Source organism: Tigriopus californicus, chromosome 8 (genome assembly GCF_007210705.1).
Source record: "Tigriopus californicus strain San Diego chromosome 8, Tcal_SD_v2.1, whole genome shotgun sequence".
Lineage (NCBI taxonomy): Eukaryota > Metazoa > Arthropoda > Copepoda > Harpacticoida > Harpacticidae > Tigriopus > Tigriopus californicus.
Window position 1 is genome coordinate 2,615,171 of NC_081447.1, and position 18,194 is coordinate 2,633,364.

The window sequence follows — 18,194 nt, forward strand, 5'->3', positions numbered from 1 at the left end:
TGGGGTCATGGTGGATTCGCCTCTTCTCAAACGAGTCAAGTCCCAAAGCCCTTAGACGCTGAGAATAGGAACACATCTGGAGCCGTTTGATCACTTTAGTCCCTCTTCGTTGGACAGATTCCGCCGCGCGTATGTCCAGCAAAAAAATGGGCACCACACTTGGTGCTAAACTCGACTAATGACCGAACATTCGTCTTGTAGAGTGAAATCCAAACCTCGGCCCCTCTGGTCACGATATGTCGCTTGAGTAGCATATTTACTTTGTTTCGCACGTCTAAACAATGCTGGCTGAAGGTGTTTTTTTGGGTCGCACAGAATACCCAGATCCCTTTGGGAGTTGGCCTCGGCGAGGGCTATGTTACGCCCTATTGAGTAAGTGAGCAAGTTACGAATCAATTTTCGTTTATTATAGATGAGAGGGCATGGTAAAATAGTTTCAATAAGTAATTATCAATAACTTACCACCTTGTTGAACCATCCATCAAAATTTCTTCAAACTTTATGAGACTTGATTTCAAATGGGTAGATAGAGAAACTTCAAGTCCTCTCACGACTCATGAATGTTCGAAAAGAACTACATGTTTGAGCAGATATAGTTCAATTTCTAAATTAATGTGTAAAAAAGCATATTGTTTTTAGATAAAAAGTTTGGCAAGAGATGAGTTCTTCACAGAAAAATCAAATACCAAACAGTATTCCGTAATTTTGCTTTTATTCCATAGTATATCCAGGGTGTTAGTCATTCTTCTATAAACGGAACGGATAACAGTTCCACTTACTTTGGCCCAAATGAGTAATTCATTACTCAACCCTTCGGAGTCAAAAATGGAATGGCCTGACTCTTTGGTCACCATTCCCAAAATCTCAATTGCCAATATTTCAGGACTATTTCCGCTTCATGGCCTTCTTCCTATCTTTCTGATGAATAAAATGGTTACTTTCCCGTAAACATACTTTGATATGAATATGCCGAATGTACGTATGGGAAATAGAACCCATGTGGGAAATGTTTGCAAAAAGACAGAACTATTAAATAAGAATACAAAAAAAAACAAAAAAAGATCCACTTGGCCTAAAAGTGATCATTGCAGTACTTATTGCTGAAGGAATATTTGCTGCCCCTCAACACGGTGGTCAAAAAGTTCTATCAAATTTCCCAAAAAATCCTTTTAAGCACCTAAGGCAAGTTTTTAAGAGAGTTAGAATTGTTCAAAGCAATAAAACTGAATCTGTTCTTTATGGCTTTGCGAGCAAGAAGGATGGCAAGATGTGTTTGGGTATTAGCGTCGAAACTTCAAAGGCCATTTTAGCTACTGTGTTGTGTTCCAGTGTTGGGAGAGAGGCGTAAAAATGAAGGCCGCTTGGGAGGTTGAAAACGGAACGAGAAACGCAGATTTTTTTTTGCTTTTTACGTCGTTGAAATTACGCTGTTCGTATTTTTTTTCGAAAAAAAGAAGGACGAGCTGATTGGTCCCGAGGGGGAGGTAATTGCGATTTTAGTCGCCGAAAGAATCGAGGAGGATCCCCCCATTGGAAGCACGACAAAATTTGCCGAAAGCAACCAAGATGATGATCATTCTCATATGGGCAAGAATGAGGGCTAAAGTGGATGTCTAGTTCCAACCATTTATTTTGTATGAGCGTTATATTTGGCATTTTGATTCAAGGGGTTTGAATAAAATGAAAAGCAAAGATAATAATAATGATAATCTCTTCCTATGATGATGATTAGAGCTGTAAAAATTAGTCGATTTAATTTGCAAAATAGCGCCTAAAAAAGCTGGGAAAAACGGCAAAATAGTTGGGAAAATAGTCCATAAAATATGCTGAAAGCAAGCACTGAGTGGTGCAATTTTAGAGTTTTAGGTACAAGAAGCTTGATTGCAAATTTCAAACCTCTGGACATTAAGTAAACCACAACGGGCCGAAAAAGGTAGCTAATTTAGCCCGTGAAAAACCATACAAAACCAAAAAAAAAAATTGAAATTGCTTTCCTAAAACTTCCAAAAACGAATAGTCTTCCCCTCAATTTGGCCAGACCGAAGAAATTGCGAGCAAATTACTTTAAGTTATTAATGCTTATGTAAAGCTTTTCATCAATGTTAGGTTCAAGTGGTCTTGGAGAGTAGGCTTCAATACATCAGAAATGGAGAGCGAGACGTGCATAGTGGAAAGCTTTTTGTTCGACCCGTAACTGCAGTTCGAAGCCATGCAGCTTTGAGCTTTGTGGGGACACCTGCCTACTCCATGGACGAAATGTGTGAAAACGGCAAAAACGCTGGAAAAAGTCGAATAGACCCCAAATAGTCGAATAGACCCTGAAAATTCGGAAAAAGTTTTAAAAAAGCTATTCGATTTTTTACAGCTATACTGATAATACAAAATTGGTATATGGTTGGAATGGTCAGATTTCCAGTTGTCTGGTTGAGGTCCTACGTAGACCAAATCTACTCTTGGGTTGCTTCTAGTCACAAGGCACTGAATGGAATGAAATTCCGCTCAATGACCAATTAGAGCAGTTTGGACGCAACCTTGGTTGGAGCACTTCATTCATATAGGGATTGTCTCGTCAACGCCTTCATGAACAACTGACGTTATTCCATGGAATAAAACATTTATTTCATTTTACATACTTGTCTAAGCAAATAGCATTGTGGTATTGAGCCAATTTGATAGTGGGTTCACCGAATAACACCAAACAAGCTCATTTTGTGGGGTTTTGTAACACAACTCACTCAAAATCACTCGATTATTGCAAATTCATTTGGCGGATGGGGCGAGTTGACTGTGAGGTTTGCCTTGATTCTCCCTCCCAATAATGCCCAAAATCAGGGTGCCGGACACCAGTTTCCTTGAATTTCCTTCACTTGACACGCCATATTAGTAGATTTTGGGAAGGTTGATGTATGCATGAATCCTTGTTGTATGACAAGAGCGCTGCTGACTGGGTTCATTTAAAAACATCCTCGGAAAGTTTGGCGAGGGCTACCCTAGCTTTTACCCTCTATCTACCTCTTAACTCAAGAAGTCTGTTTCCCCTTTTGGTTCCATGATTCTGTGTATTCTTTTTTCCGTAATTGGCTTAATCCTTCCTTTAATGATACCCCTCAAAATGAAACGCTAATTTGCAAGGTTCTTGTTTTTTTTTGTCTTTGAGTGGAATTTAGTTTTTAACGACCTTGCGGCTTTTGACCTCTCATCAAAACTAGTACAATAAAAGAACTGTTACGAGAAACGGCATGCTCAGATACATGTCATCAATTTTTGTATTTGGAATTTATTTCACTGCCAGTCATTGTCACCCATGAATCCATGCATGTTGATGCACCGTTGCATTGGAAGCATTTCGTACCCAAATCCGATGGTTGGACATTCATAAACAATAAATGAACGGATTTCAATGGAAAAAGCCATGCTGTCATTTACAAAGCCAATTCACCACGCATTTCGCAATCCATACCATAATCAAATATTATCCAACGACAAAGCATTTTCTTCTGATTCATGCTTTTTGGACCTCTCTCTTCTTCAGCCCTGATTGCGATTGACAGCACAATAAGAGGATAGTACATGGCCCATTGCCTCCTCCCTCCGGCAATATTCTAGAAAGTGGGTCAGTTTTGGAACACTTCACATCTTTTTGTGATCGTTAAACCCGCAAGGAAGCGCCTTCCATGGCCCTCTAGACTAGATGCTACACAAACCTTTGGTCCATCTTTCATTCTTTTCCAGGCATGGGATGGATGGCTGGCCCCCCATAAGACATGGGCACAAAAGCGCGCTCGTCCTCAGACAACGAGGCTCGACCGAAGTGGCGAGGCGCACAAAACGGAATTGGGCTCAGAAACGCGGGAAATACATATCGTTCCAGAAGGAAATCTATGAATTCGTTCTCCAGGGCGCAAACTCTTTTTGGGACGATCCTTTGCAGGCAAAGATGAGAAAAGAGAGGACAAGGCTTCGGGAGAGAGTGGATAGATGAAGGTCGGCTTGAGGGCTTGAACAAGGAACACGAGGACGAAAGAAACAACTTGATAACAAAGAAGGCCGTCCTCGCTTGCGAGATAGTACGTAGGCCGTCACTGTGAGTTGAGTTGTTGGTGTGAGCAGTGTGATTTTTTTTTCTGGGGGAACAATTTCCTGAAGCATTCGACGGAACATGTGAGTTTCTATCTTATCTGTCACTCGTGTTTGGGGAAGATCAAATTGAAAGCGGTCTTGGGAATTTAATTTTCCATTCCACCGGATGCCAAAGATGAGGCTCCTTGAAGGTCGCATCTCAGAGAAAGGAATTAGTTCTTGGATTAAGGATATTTTCGGAGACTCCGGTTCAAGTTTCTCACCATTTCACATCAACAACCTATCTCGGATGGCAGACCCTGTTGTTTGCTTTTAATTTCACCCAATGAAATAGCCAATGATCCTGAGCAAACTACTCTATTAGCTCGTAAATTCCGACTTGCCAATAAACAGGCTGGAACCTGATTCAGTCTCACATCGAGTGCAGTAGTTTTGGATGCTTATCCACGAAAGCAACGCTCCGACCTTCTTCCCGCATGTTTTGATCATGAATTATTAATGCACAACATCCCAAAACATCGCCCTGGGACTGGATCTATTCAAATTCGGGCAACCCGCAATCAATCTTTGGATCGATCACGGCAAGACGACGACATTGCTCACCGCTAGTGACCTAAATCAGGCAACGAGGATCTCGTTTTTTCTGGTAAAATTCGAGGCATAGAGTTTCTTTTTTTAACTCCTGGATCACTGGAAAGTAAAAGCAACGCGCTTCATTGCTATTGACTTAATTTAGGCCAACTTTGAGAAGGAAATTTCATGAGAGCTTGAGAAAAAGAATCAATATTTGGGATTGATTTTACCACTTGAACGCACTTTGAAATGAGCTCGAATGCGACGAGGGGTGCGATATTAAGTGTGGCAAGTAACAAGGAGCCAATTTCTCACTTCCTGCTCAGATTCATTTATCTTGAGCGTCACCCTTCGAGCTTAAACGTAGCGATCAGACCCCTTAACAAACGTTGTGTTGTCCCAGGTAACGTTTTTAACAATTCAATAATCAGCTCGTTTTTATCCCTGAACAAAGCTATGCTTATCTCGCGAAAGAAATCTAATTTGTGCAAGAATGATAACGATGGATCACTTAATTTTGGACCGATTTATTTTTCAAATATCCATAATCATTAGCCCATCAAACTAAAATCGAACCTTGCCCAAGGTCGTCTTTTGTTTCGAACCATGTTGTGGTTAAGGTCTAATTTCTTTACCAATATTTCGAAATTTTAATCCAACCAAGAGGGATATTCGTTCTTTGTAAGAAAAGTGTGTGAGTAAAACAGTTCTTTCTTTAGATGGAAGAGATGTGTAAAGGAATTTAAAATTAAAAAAAATGTCCATATTTGCTTGAAATATGAAAATTGTTTGCTGACGATGGAATATTTGTTTGTTGAATTTTCTGTTGTAAGGGTGAAGTTCAAGCACAGTTGTAGGGCATCGACAATAGATAGCCTCCTAACATGAACAGATTTTGGCAAAAATAGAGCATAGATAATTTTGATTTGCATCCATATTGAAACTTTGATCATTGAGACCTATACTTGATTTGATTTCGAGTCAACTGAAGCTTAGCACTGATGCAATGGTGTTTTGAGTCTCATAATTGCATGGTTAGTCACCAAAATGTTGAAATTAGACGTTTTTGGCTTTTGGTAGGTTTAAGTATGTATTGATTGTTAGATGATCCGCAAGTAAATGCATGTAGTGCCATCTAGCTCAATAAGGGCCTATTCTCTGAAAATAAAGATGGTGTGCTGATTTCCAACTAAAATAGATGCCAATGGCGTCAACGAAAAAAAAAGAATTGTAGCGCAAGATTGATTATCAAACTTATTTAGGCGTTTCCTAATCATGGTCTTACCCTGTTGGCTTTTTCTGATTACTTGTACATTGATGCAAAATAAAATTTGCCTTGTTATTTACACATTACCTCACCATTTTTGCGGTAGTCATTTGGAATTTCAACATGTTTCATTAAGTCATCAACTGGAATTCAACAAAGTTACGTAAAAAGAACAAAAATATGACAAAAACCAAATTCGATGATATGTACTGTATGCTCACTATACGCACAAATATGGAAGAACAAAGGAGGGCATCGAGTACTACATTTCAAGCAGTGTACACTATCGGATACTTGTGTATCAGGCCTGATTAGTTTGCCAAATCTGAATCAACTTAATTCAAATGACTGGAGCAAATGAGAAACAACAAATTCAGCAGGAAATAAATAGACTCTCTCACAAGGGTTTCATATGAACACATCAAGTATCTCCAAGTACTTCAGTCCTCCAAATATGCACGCAAAAAACAGTTCAGAACTAGGACTTAGATTTCGTAATCAGACCCAACCTAAAATAGACATGTGCTCAAGGCAGTACTGACCATAGCTCCTGGTGTCAAAGTGATTGAATTGTGATCTTTGGGTAGAAACGTCCGCTCTTGTCGGTCTGTCACTCAAGTACAACAGTCCATTGGATCAATTGAGTGCTGGTGTGTACTCAAAGAATTTGAGGTTGCACTCTTATGTTCGAGATAAGACGGACTTCCCAAATTAATAGCTAGTAGCATACGGTGCCTACGGTGGAAGTAAATATTTTGATAAGCAGGTGCTTATGATTTTCTTCATATTGGATGATTTGACTCATCATTTTACGTTTTTACAGCTCAAACAGCACAAAACCCCAGAGTGAAAAGCATGTCAAACTTTTGGAGCAAGAATAACACAAGCACACCGACATCAAGAACGAAAACAAACTCTTGGGTAGGAATCTGAGTCTCCTTGTTCCATTACTTTTGTTTTTCGTGACAATGATTCTTGAGGAAAACGCGATCCAAAGGGAAGTGAATGGTGTACCAACTCCTTGCCAATGTATTCCTATCGAGACCTGCGGTCATCCGTGACACGTCAATGGTTCACATGACACTGGAGGAGGTGTCTGCCATCCCAATCCTTTACCCAAGAAGACATGTCGAGGTAGGATGTTCCCTTTGGGATTACTATTGCTTTTCAACAAACCTCTTTGATTATAATTTGCAGAGATGATTTCTCTTCATTCACTCAATTGTGTGGGTATCTTTGTTTGAGCTCCTCTAATAAAGAGGTCCACTCAACTGGAACCCTGCTGAACGTACGCAAAGCAACTCCAGATTACAATCATAAAAGCGAAAAAAGCCAGGAAGTATATGCTGAAGAAGGGACCGCTATCATTACCGAACCACTTCTGTCATCATCGACGGACAGTTCAAAAAGGCCTCATACCGATAACTCCAACCAACCAAGTTCAAATAACCATCGAGGTCGAAGGCTCGAACGGTTCCACTTCCGTAAACACAGACCTTCTTTTGGGGAGCGTAACCAATCCACAGTTTTATGTTGCTCTCCCGTCCCACCGGGTCCGGGGCAAGTGGACCTATGCCCACAGACATGGTTTTGTTCAGAGTACCCTGAAGATCCCTCTCAAGCCAACCAACCCTCGGTGCCTCAGACGACCGAGGAACACGGTGGTTCTTTATGTCAACTACAAATCAGTGATATCCTATGGCGGGCCCTTTTCTTCATGACCTGTTTACCTCTCTGCTACCTTTGCTACTTTTCACGAAAGATGAGACGGCGGAGAAAAATAACCCGGGCACCCAATGAGCAACATACTCGTAATTGTCATGATCTCTCAAGAAACCCCCATTCCCAGGTTGTGACAGAAGGTCAAGATTTAATGGGTCAGACCATACTTGGCCAGATGAAACAAATCAAATCGGCTCTAAAGGGGACAGTTAACACAAACATACTCACAAAACCAGAGCAGTCTGAGAGCCAGGAAGACAAGGTCGTGGAAGGGTCTGAGGACACGATGAGACTACCAAATGGCACCCCACGGCCAGTGGAAGAAGATGCCAGTCCGACCAAAGTGATAAAAATCAACGTGATAGTTTTACATTCCTCGAGTAGCTATTTGATTCATAAAAGGCTTATTTCCACGTTCGGTGACCCCCCCAGGAGTCCCAGTCTACAGGGGAGCCAATCGGACGGGATGCTAAGGACACACACAGCCCCGGCCGAAGGGTTTGCAACGAGAAGCCTTCTTCAAGTCCCGGGAGCCAAATCCTCATCGGTCAAACGTTTAGGGTCCTTGCCAAGTTCGTTCTCGACGAGGCACAATGGTCGTCAGGGTCAAAGTATGTGTATTGATACCCACGACAGTCGACCGACAGAGCCTCTTGTGGTTGCAAATCACCATGGTGGGGCCATATCCGTCCATTTCTCATCTCAAGAAAAACTTTCCACAGTGGTCGAGGACGAAGATCCCGGCGAAGAGAGCGCTTTGATCCCAGGGACCACAGAGTCTTTCACTCGGCGCTCATCGTCCTCGACTTCAGACCAGTTCTACGATTGCACAGACACCATTAGTAGTCTTCCTACAGTCTTGCCAGAAGATGGAGTTCAACGACCTGCCATTATCATTTCTTCTAGTCAAAACGAAGAGGAGGTAGTCATAGCCGGGTCTTTTGTTCCAACGACCAAAAAGGAACACAAACCGGACCATTGGAAAAAAGTTCGCACTTTGTCATGTTTTCTGGGTTTGAGTCGAGCCTCAAAAGGTCACATATCAGATGATGATGACCAAACCGTACAGGATGGACCAAGTGACCCAACACAGCACCAGGGTCGTCGAGTATCAACCAATTTAAGCGAAGGAAATAACTCGTTGGAGTTGATTGGAATGCCAAGAAATTCAGCTCATGTGGAACATGAGGCCGTTCAGTTGAGATCCGGAGAAAAGAAACGACGTTCAGATTCCAAGTCAAGATCAAATTCGAGGCAAGTTGGATGCATTTCTGGATGTTTCTCCAGATTTCACATCTTTCATCGGTTGAGGGGAAGAACTATTGGGGCAATTTGTCACTATAGCAAATTTCCGGAAAACCTAAAAGTGGGGTAACCAAAACTTTCATTCCAACGACGAGGATCATTCTCAGTGATCTTGTGCTTTCGTTCCCAAAGAAAATAGGCTCCACCGCACTGTTTTGTGTCACGCCCCATCTCCTTTTCTCGCTTTCTTCCATTGCATAAAGCGCCATTTTACTACCCATTTATTGCACCAATTCTGGTTGCACACTGACACAGGCAATATCCAACTCCTTCGTTTAGTGTAGATATTTGTCCCGGAGAAAAGACTGTCGTTGCAAAATTGCTTTTCTGGTGCCGAGACAGGGAAATAGAGAAATGGAACAAAACACTGATATCTGATCTTCCCTCATTTTCAGCCCCTCGTCACGGTTTGTCTCAGGTGCTAGTGTGAAGAGGGAAAAGAAAAACGAAGGGAGCCGAAAAAAAAGCCTAATCAAGGGCAGATGGAGCATGGGTAAATCTTTCTCAAAAATTGGACCGCATATTAAGGAGGATCTGGTAAAGATGGAGTCCTTGGGAAACAGGTGAGACTCATCACTTTGGCGTGCTCCGCGCTCTTTTTGGCTCATCTAGATCTTTGAATAAACAAATAACAAGAGCAAGAAAGCGAAGAACTCGGCAAACTTAGGAAGAGCTTTTTTTTTGCTTTTTATGAGTGTCCTTTGAGAGTGGAATGCATTCAGGGTCCGCTCAGACTGGGCTGCCACTCCTCAAAGGGTTCCATTCTAGGGCGATGAGAAGATTATCTCGGCAAATTGCCCACCCGTTGGGACAGAATCTGAGCCGCCCCGCTGATTCTGTCGGGGGGACCCGCCATTTGGTCCTGAATTGATAGTCCACATTTTTGTGGCGAAAGCAACAACATGCCTGATATATGACAAGTGCATTAGGATATATCGTTCGTTCGGAGAATATGTGAATTATGAAGCCTAATCCAATGCACGGACATTCCCAGCATTAGCGTCCACATGCCTCGCTTTAGCTTGATTCTGGAGGTCGTTGATGATGATGGAGCTTCCATACAAAACACATGTTACTTGCTGAGGGATATTTATTTTTGATGTAAAACACGTCGGCGAGGTTTTTTTTCTGGAACACGCGACCCCACTGTCTACAATCTCCAGAAGGTCAATCTCCTTTCATGATGCAAGGGCCTTCTCCATTTGCATCAAGATCAGATCGAAAATGGATATTGGGCATAAATTTGGGTCTTTCTAGCGCCTAGGTGCCCAACTATTCCAACAAGCACGAGCCACGTGAACAAGATGGAGGAGCATCCGAAGGCCACTTTGGCACCACGACAATGGGGATTCGCTTATCATCCTCGTTCATGTCATTTCCCTTCCCTCCCACAAGCAATCGATCAAAAAGTGCCTCTGTCAAAGGATGTCAAGGCAATCGCAAAGGACATTATTCCCTCTCACGTCTCAACCCCCCCGTTTCCAGAGCTCTTTGTTAATGCCCTGTGTCCTTTTCTACGGAGTTGTGTTTGTGTAGGGGAAGAAGGTGTTCTCCTTTCTCAATAACCGTCTGCCTTTTCTTTCCACTCTCTAGGATTGAGCTCATTAAGGACCTCGGGTTCCAAGTCAGTTTCGCCGTCTTCGATGAGGCTTCGGTTTCACAGTGGAAGGGAAGGGACCTTCAAGAAGCCTTTGACATTCCAAACATGGACCTGTTCCTCTTGGCTGTGAGACAGGTAATGACGGAATCCATTTAGTATACTCTAGTACGGTTTCAACGTGAAAGTGAGCTAGGCATCTTGAGATCCGTGGTGAGTCAATTGAGGGTCGTTTACTAAATACAGTCCTGCACCACCCATTTGGACTTTGATGATGAAGAGAAGCCGCCTCTCTTTCCCTCAACACAAAGCTTTGCATTGCGAGATGGAAAATAAGGAGATATACGAAAGAACTTCGTTGCAAAATTGGCGAAAATGGCGTTTCCAAAAGTTTGAATTGCTCGCAGATTTACATATTGGGAGTGCATTTCTTTTTGTTCCAGTCAGATTTATTTGAACGATAGACCTTAAACATGTCTTTGTATTTCACAGGAACAAGTTGACACTAAGCCTCTTTTGAGACTGTTGAACAAAAAACTTACAATCCCGCGAGCCTTGACTTGATTAATAAGAGCGAAAATCCTTGTGAAGGCAAAAAAATAAAATCGCTTTCACTAACTCTCCTTTTCCAAGGAAATATGGTGGAAGAAGACTTAGATGGACAGTAGTCAGTTTTTGCATCCAGTTCTTCTCCTCTACGTTTTCTTCTAAGATCTTGAGATTTTGAATCTTTTCAGAACAACGTGTCAGAATTGAACGAGGTACTCAATACAGAGAGTGGGATGATCAGCTACTTGGCCAAGTTCTGGACCGGGTTCTATCCTTTGCTTCTCATCGAGATCCTCAATAAAAACATCGACAATGCGGAAGAGGTAACACGATTTCCTTGATTTGATTTGCTCCCCCACTAATGTGATTCTGCTCCAACGTCACTGATTAATTCATGATAGATTGAGCCATTTTCGAGACAACTCCGACGAATTCATGCATACTTCGGGGATGTTCATCACATCCGGATTGCCGAAGATGAATTGGACGATCACATGGATTGGATAGCGGAATGCTTGGGAAGACTCTATATCCACGCACGATTGTTTCAATGCTCAAGAGTTTACGGGGATGGCTTGTCTAGCTTGGATCGTTGTCCTGGAGGCTGTGAATTGAACAAACGTCGGACCCGATCAAGTCAACGATTATTCCGCAAACCCAACTTGATGAAAAAGCATTCCAGGTCAGCCTATGGACGGACCAAATTTATCTCCGACGACATTAGTGAGAGAATATAAAATGAAACCAGATTGTCAAGACAGATTCATTGCGTGGCATTAAAAATGTTACTCTCCATAATTGTGACCATGTTAAGGCAGTGCTGGATTGTGGTTGCTAAAAAATAGATCTTTGGCACAACGGGACACAAAAGTGGGCCCGATACTAAGGTGAAGTGATTGAACAATCACCATGATAACCATGGAGGGCAATCTCGATCTCGGGGGCAACCCGATGATAAGAGATTCCATTCACACGATTCAGAAATGGATTGGTTTTTTTTCACTTGCTTTCCCTCCTTCATGATTTGAGCACCGAATGATAGTTGATTGCCTGTGCATCCAGATATCGGCCTTGTAGTAGTAGGCTACTACTATGGAGACTAGGGCAACTTACAAACATGATATCATGACTTAACAAACCAACAGTGCATGCACGTTAAAAGGGCGATTGTCTCCTTTATTGGGAAGCCAAAGGGAGCAGGCTACGTCAACTAGGGATCACTGACACTGGTTGCCAGAAAACGTGGATAGCGAAAGCACCCACCTATAGGGCAAGTCAAGTAAACGCGTTCATGGACAACTGAAATTATTCCATGGAGTAAAATCAAAGACAAAATGCCCAGCCAAACCGCACTGTGCATGCATTGGATTTTGACATTTTTTCCATTTTACATGCTTGTCTCAGCAAATAGCATTGTGGCATTGAGCCAATTTGATAGTGCGCTCACTGATTAACACCAAACATGTTCATTTTGTTGGGTTTTGTAACACAACTCACTCAAAATCACTCGATTATTGAAAACTCAATGGGCGGATGGTACGAGTTGACCGTGATGTTTGTCTTTAAATGCCCAAAATCAGGGTGCCGGACTCCATTTTTCCTTGAATTTCCTTCACTTGACACGCCCTATTAGTAGTTTTAGGGAAGGTTGATGTATGCATGAATTTAGTTTTTTAACGACCTTGCGGCTTTTGACCTCTCATCAAAACCAGTACAATAAAAGAACTGTTACGAGAAACGTCATGCTTAGATACATGTCATGGCATGAAATCTTTTTCGGTGCTGAAAAAAATTACCGCTCTGCCTTTGGCCAGTCCACCGTGATTTCCGAGGTGGCAGACAACAACGCAAGATAATGAAATGTAATAGAATTGTCAAGATAGATTTATTGCGTGGCACTACATGTTGTTCTCAAGATTGGTCAGAAAATCAAGACAGTCCTTGAAAAATTGGTTCTCAAAATATCACAGATGAGATCTTTGGGGACAAAGGGGAGACACAGGAGTGGGTCCCCTAAAGTGTGTTTTTACGTCAAATTCGTCACGGAGTAGGTCTATTGCCCAAGACAACTTGACTCAACTTATCCGCACGTCGGCAGGGTCGCTTGAAATATGATTTGTGCAAGTAAACGAACAGATATCCGTGGATGGCATTCTCGGAGAGAACCCGCTGATGGGAGATTTCTCTCACTCGATCATCGTCATATCGGAACCATTGTTCTTTCTCCAGGCTTAAATAGAAAGATTTTGTCACCTGGAAATTCCTACCTCACAAATATGAACACTTATGGCTTACCTGTAAACATCGGCCTTGTAGTGGCCACTGTTGACCGATTCGCCAATATGATTCACCATGGCCACTAGATAGTAATTAAAGTACGGGTTGTCCACTTTATTGTTAAAGGTTCGAATAATTTTCGTGTCTTCATCCGAAACGGAAGCCGAAACGTCGTCCAATTCATCCCCCTTGGACGAAAACGAGGAATGCGAGAAATCTGAGGCCGCAGATTCCGTCCGACTAAGATCCGACGTATCATGTTCTTTGTGATCGAAAGTCAACACAAGACGCCCTTCCCCACCTTCAACGTGTGGCCGAGGCTCATCGACCTCCACACAAAGCTGCTTATTTAGAGCCACACCATCACTGGCGTTCTCTTCTTGCTCAAAGAGATCCTCCGTGATGTGGATACCGTTGCTACGCAGCTCCTCGTCAATGTCCATGTTGGACTCCCCCAGACTCGTGTCGTCCTCTCTGGAGTCGTCAGGCGAGTCCTGTCGGACCACACAAGAGTTGGGTACCTCTTGAACCGAGTCTGGTGAAGGCTGCTTCTCCCTGATCCAACCCAGGTCGTTGCCCAATCCGAGCATGGCCGTCGCGGCCTCGGTCAAACCTTGTTGAAGAACGCTTCGAGAGGACGGATTCCGAGCGGTAGACTGGACATTTCCATTTTCGTCGCTGCTGTACCTTAGTTGAAGGGAGAGAGGTATGATTTCAGGGGAGAAGGCTGTTCGTTTGATAGCAAATCCAGTCAAATCAGGTAGAGACCAGAACTCGGACTGCTCATGGGCCTTTGAAGCTTCAAGTATACAAGCTCTCTTGTTGAGAATATTTGGAGCTGTATCAATCTTTAAACGTATTGAGAAATATTCTTCAAAATGGCAATGGACTTTATATCCAAGAGGAAGAAGAGAAAATTTCGAAAAGGAATTATATTTTATAATTTCAACAAATTTTTACTTGGCTTTTTTGAGTTTGCTTATATATCCTAAAAAATTCCAATCAAAAAAGGAATCACTTTTGGAACTGATCAACTCACAAAGCTGAGCATTCGAGTTCGGTTAAAGGGCTCAAAGATCCCGGTCCTCCTCGATTGGGTGGTTTCACCGGCGAAATGTTTTTCACATCATAGGATTTCCGTGAATAATCGAGGGCTTCTCCATTCTGACTAGAGATCCGAGAATTGACAGCGTAGTTGGCTGGATTTGACGGACGTTTGAAGGTGATTTCGGGGTCCAAGAGCTCAAGCTCAACATGATAGTTCTTGTGCTCTGAAAGGAATAGAAAAATACCTTAGTCCCAGACCATTCATGCCTTTTTGTAGGAAGAGCAGAGGAAATGAAAAAATGGAGATTACCATCAAAAGATTCTTCAATGTCCGTGTAATTCTGCAATCTCTTGAACATTTGGTCGGAGGGCACGGCCAGTTCTTCCATGTTCAGCACCGGAGGGATTTCGATGGGGATCTCTCGCTTGTCACACGCGTAATCTCCGGAATGGTTCTTGTAGTAATGCATTCGAGGCAGATGAAGCATGAATACACGGGGTAGAGTCTCAAATTCATAGACCTGATGGGCCAAGGTCCCTTCGTAGGTGGCTCCATTGGCTTTGGCTTTGGCTTCGCATTGTGGACAATTGGCTTTCACCGTCGAAGTCAAGGAGTTCTGGATAAGACTAGTTAGGTTTTTGGTATTCGAACGGGGACTATTGAGCTTCCACATGGTGTCTTTCAAAGTGGAGTGGAGTTTCTAAAGTAGGACGAGAGGAGAACGCTTTTGAACTTGGGCGACACACGTTTTCATTAGCCAACCTCTACGTCTTTCTGAGGTTGAAGTTTGTCTGCAGATGCGCAGAACTATTCAGAACTATTCAGTCAACTTTCCCCAGTCAATAGTAGAAACGGATTCGTTTCAGTAAAGCAAGAAAAACTTGTTTCAGCAGAAATTGGGAATGGCTTTGGGTACGGGTCCCATGGTATTAACTTACGGTATCACATTGACTGCACGTTTTGACAACACTGACATTGTATTCGAAGTTTTCCGACACCGGACATTGAACCGACGAGTCATTGGCCATAAGAGTCATGGACTGGAACTCGATGGCGTCGAATAATTGGGTGAGAAATTCGTGAGCATCTTGTTGGCACCCAAGTTGGAACTCTTGACGAATCTGGAAGTGCGTGTGAAGAATATCAACATGGGAAAAAGAATAACCAATGGGCAGCAACACCCTCCGCATATTAGATTATCAACCTTTTGAAACTCGGCTTGAAGGTAACGGACCTTCTCGTCAATATGGGACATCTGACCTTTCTCACGATCGGTCATCAAATCCGTGATGGCCCGAAGTATGGATACATTATCCAAGAGCTCCGGCTCATTTTGAACGGCCGAACTCACGGATTCGCGAATCGATTTAAGGGATTGTTTGAATGGGGGAAGACTGAAGAGGCATTGCAGTACAGAGTTCATGTAACACGTCATACCTGAAAAGTGCAACAGAAGCGAGTCAAAGCCAAGTCCACGGCCGTTCAATCATATGGATACCTCACCAATATTTGGAAGCCCAACTCGATGAGGATCGACAAACACAGCGGGTTTCATGCTCGAATCTATCGGAAGAGCAAAGTCCGTCAAGGGAATCATGGGCGGTACTCCTCCCTCGCCCACCTCCTCAATTGGTACGGGACGGGACCGGACCCGTTTGGCTCGAACTCCGGGATGATGGGCCAAATCGTCGCCCAAGAGACCTCGGGTCCGACCCACGGCCTCTCGACCATTTTTCAGCGCCGATTTGAGCGCGCGCGGCGAGCTCACCAACACTGGTGTCATCTGAGATTTGGCTCCGTAGAACGTGGAAGCAGAGGCGCCCACAGACTCTTTGGTGCCCAAAGCCGGGATGGCTTGTCCGGTGATGGCGCTACGCTCTCCAAAGAGATTGCGTCGAGGTGTGGTGGCACGACCAGATGGAGATTTGGAGCGTTTTCCATGAACAATGGGGTCGCGATTCTCGTCCCCGCCGGCAGAGACCCGGGAGCACGCGGAGCTGGTCTGGGATTTGCCGGGCGCGGAGTGGCGCCCAAGTCGCAGAGTATCCCATTGAGGCTGAAGGCGTCGACGGAAAGCGCTCCGCTTTTTGGAGGACAAGGTCAAGGACTGAGAGCGGCCCTCGGCCTAAAACAGAGAGGGTTTGTCATTTATCAGACTATTTTATACTGTATAGACAAAAAACTAAGAAAGAAAATCGAACCATCAAGAATTCAAACAGGGAAATTTATTAAAAACAAAAAAAGATAAGTATATTCCCATACTTTTTGGCCGGCCGAGTCATGGACATATTGCTTGGAGTCTAGTATTTAGGGTGCTTCTTATCTGGGAATTTGTCATTTTAATTAGTTGCCCCTTTTCTAGCAATATTTGAAAAGAATTTATTAAAAAAAAATATTTCCTTCATCATGATTTTTTTTAGTCAAGCCAAGCAAGTACCGAACTTTTCTTAGGCATTAAGATGCTGAACAATAGAAGTGACTCGTCCCCTGATCTTTATTACTAAAACTCGCCCAATTGGTTCTCGGATGAATAGCCATTCATGAACTAGGGTTCAGGGAACCCATTTTGACCCAGTTCTGCATACCTTTTGACACCGGAATGCCCAGGGCATCAGGAATAAAAGACCAACAAGTTCCATCAAAAAGCTTTATAATGTAGTTAAAACCTCCTGAAATAATGCTACAGCTTCATGGATTGCTGGTTTCTTTCCACTCTTCTAAGACTTCACAGTCATCTATAGTTTTCAACTTTTCTCGACAAGCCGTTCAAACTGTGGAACAATGAGGTAATAGGCAAAAATATATCGAACATTCCATGTAAAGATGTGTGGTATATACCTCCTTCCTCAAGAAACTAACTAGCACTACTTTTGCACTGGGTCCTTGGGCCCAGCCTCATGCTTAAAAATACCCAAAAATGAGTGACCACATTGCCTTGGACCCAAATTAAGACTGGGCGACCACGGGTCAAAGTTCATGCATCTGGCTCGCCCAATCCTGTTCTCTCGGACCGCCTCCCTCCCTCCTCCTCCTCACCTGTTCCGCCGTGCGCAGGCTGTTACGGGGTGTGGTCAAGAGGGCGGAATCCGACATGGGACTCTTCATCTGCGGTTCCTCCTCCTCCTCTTCCTCTTCTCCTTGGGGTCCTGGGCCCGGCGAGGTCCGCCCTAGCCAGCCATGATGGGGGACCAGCGATGAGCCCGAGGGCCGGCTCGAATCCGCGCGAGTGGAGGTCGAACCCCGGAAAGGCCGTTTGGGTGGGGACAGAGGTGGGGTCAGGCTCGTCGAGTCGGTGGGCGGCATACTGGTCGAAGAGGGTAGGAACGGAATCACAGGCCAAAGACTCGGTTCCTAGGGCCAAGGGTGGATTCGCGTGTTTCACCGTGTCTTGCGCCCACCGAGCCGTCCGCACTGACAAAGGTTGAGCCTTGACCTTGAATCGAAGCCTTGGGAGGAGAGAACTTTGGCGTTCAGACTTCAGCACCGCTTCAAGTCAACTTCAGATGACCAATGGCAGGGTGACGCAGAAGAAGGCTGCTGAAAGCGCTAGCTGTAACTTTTTCCCTTTTTTTATGATCTTTTTTTGTTTGACATGTTGGGCCATGGGGTGAGAGGAGATAAACGTTATTCTCCACCGATTAGGTGGCGAGGCTAATTTTTTTTTATTTGGGATAAAATGTTTAAAGGTTTACATGGAGAGTTTAAGGGTTATTGATAAAGTGTTTGGTTAGGTTGGGTTGGGTTAGTTAAGATTTGGTTAGGTTTGATCACGTTAG

General features: G+C 43.6%; 2 protein-coding genes across 4 annotated transcripts; one reads left to right on the forward strand and one right to left on the reverse strand.

Annotated features, from left to right (window-relative positions):
- The first annotated feature begins 3,732 nt into the window (after window positions 1-3,732).
- LOC131885191 (uncharacterized) lies at window positions 3,733-11,891 on the forward strand. Of its 2 annotated transcripts, none has more exons than XM_059233143.1 (7): window positions 3,733-4,161; window positions 6,744-7,054; window positions 7,118-8,896; window positions 9,343-9,510; window positions 10,541-10,682; window positions 11,282-11,416; window positions 11,495-11,891. In XM_059233143.1, exons 2-7 carry the CDS (start codon window positions 7,047-7,049, stop codon window positions 11,828-11,830), a joined length of 2,568 nt encoding a protein of 855 aa, XP_059089126.1. In that variant the 5' UTR covers window positions 3,733-4,161; window positions 6,744-7,046; the 3' UTR covers window positions 11,831-11,891. The 2 variants fall into 2 exon arrangements, with proteins under 2 accessions (XP_059089126.1, XP_059089127.1); XM_059233144.1 differs by having other exon boundaries at window positions 3,733-4,067.
- Window positions 11,892-12,959: 1,068 nt separating this feature from the next.
- LOC131885778 (ubiquitin carboxyl-terminal hydrolase 29-like) lies at window positions 12,960-18,093 on the reverse strand. 2 transcript variants are annotated; one of them, XM_059233934.1, is made up of 8 exons: window positions 17,455-18,093; window positions 15,922-16,543; window positions 15,623-15,855; window positions 15,357-15,539; window positions 14,728-15,118; window positions 14,410-14,641; window positions 13,389-14,051; window positions 12,960-13,323 (listed from the first exon to the last, which is right to left on the reverse strand). In XM_059233934.1, exons 1-8 carry the CDS (start codon window positions 17,719-17,721, stop codon window positions 13,134-13,136), a joined length of 2,781 nt encoding a protein of 926 aa, XP_059089917.1. In that variant the 5' UTR covers window positions 17,722-18,093; the 3' UTR covers window positions 12,960-13,133. The 2 variants fall into 2 exon arrangements, with proteins under 2 accessions (XP_059089917.1, XP_059089916.1); XM_059233933.1 differs by having other exon boundaries at window positions 13,389-14,057.
- Between the last annotated feature and the right edge of the window lie 101 nt (window positions 18,094-18,194).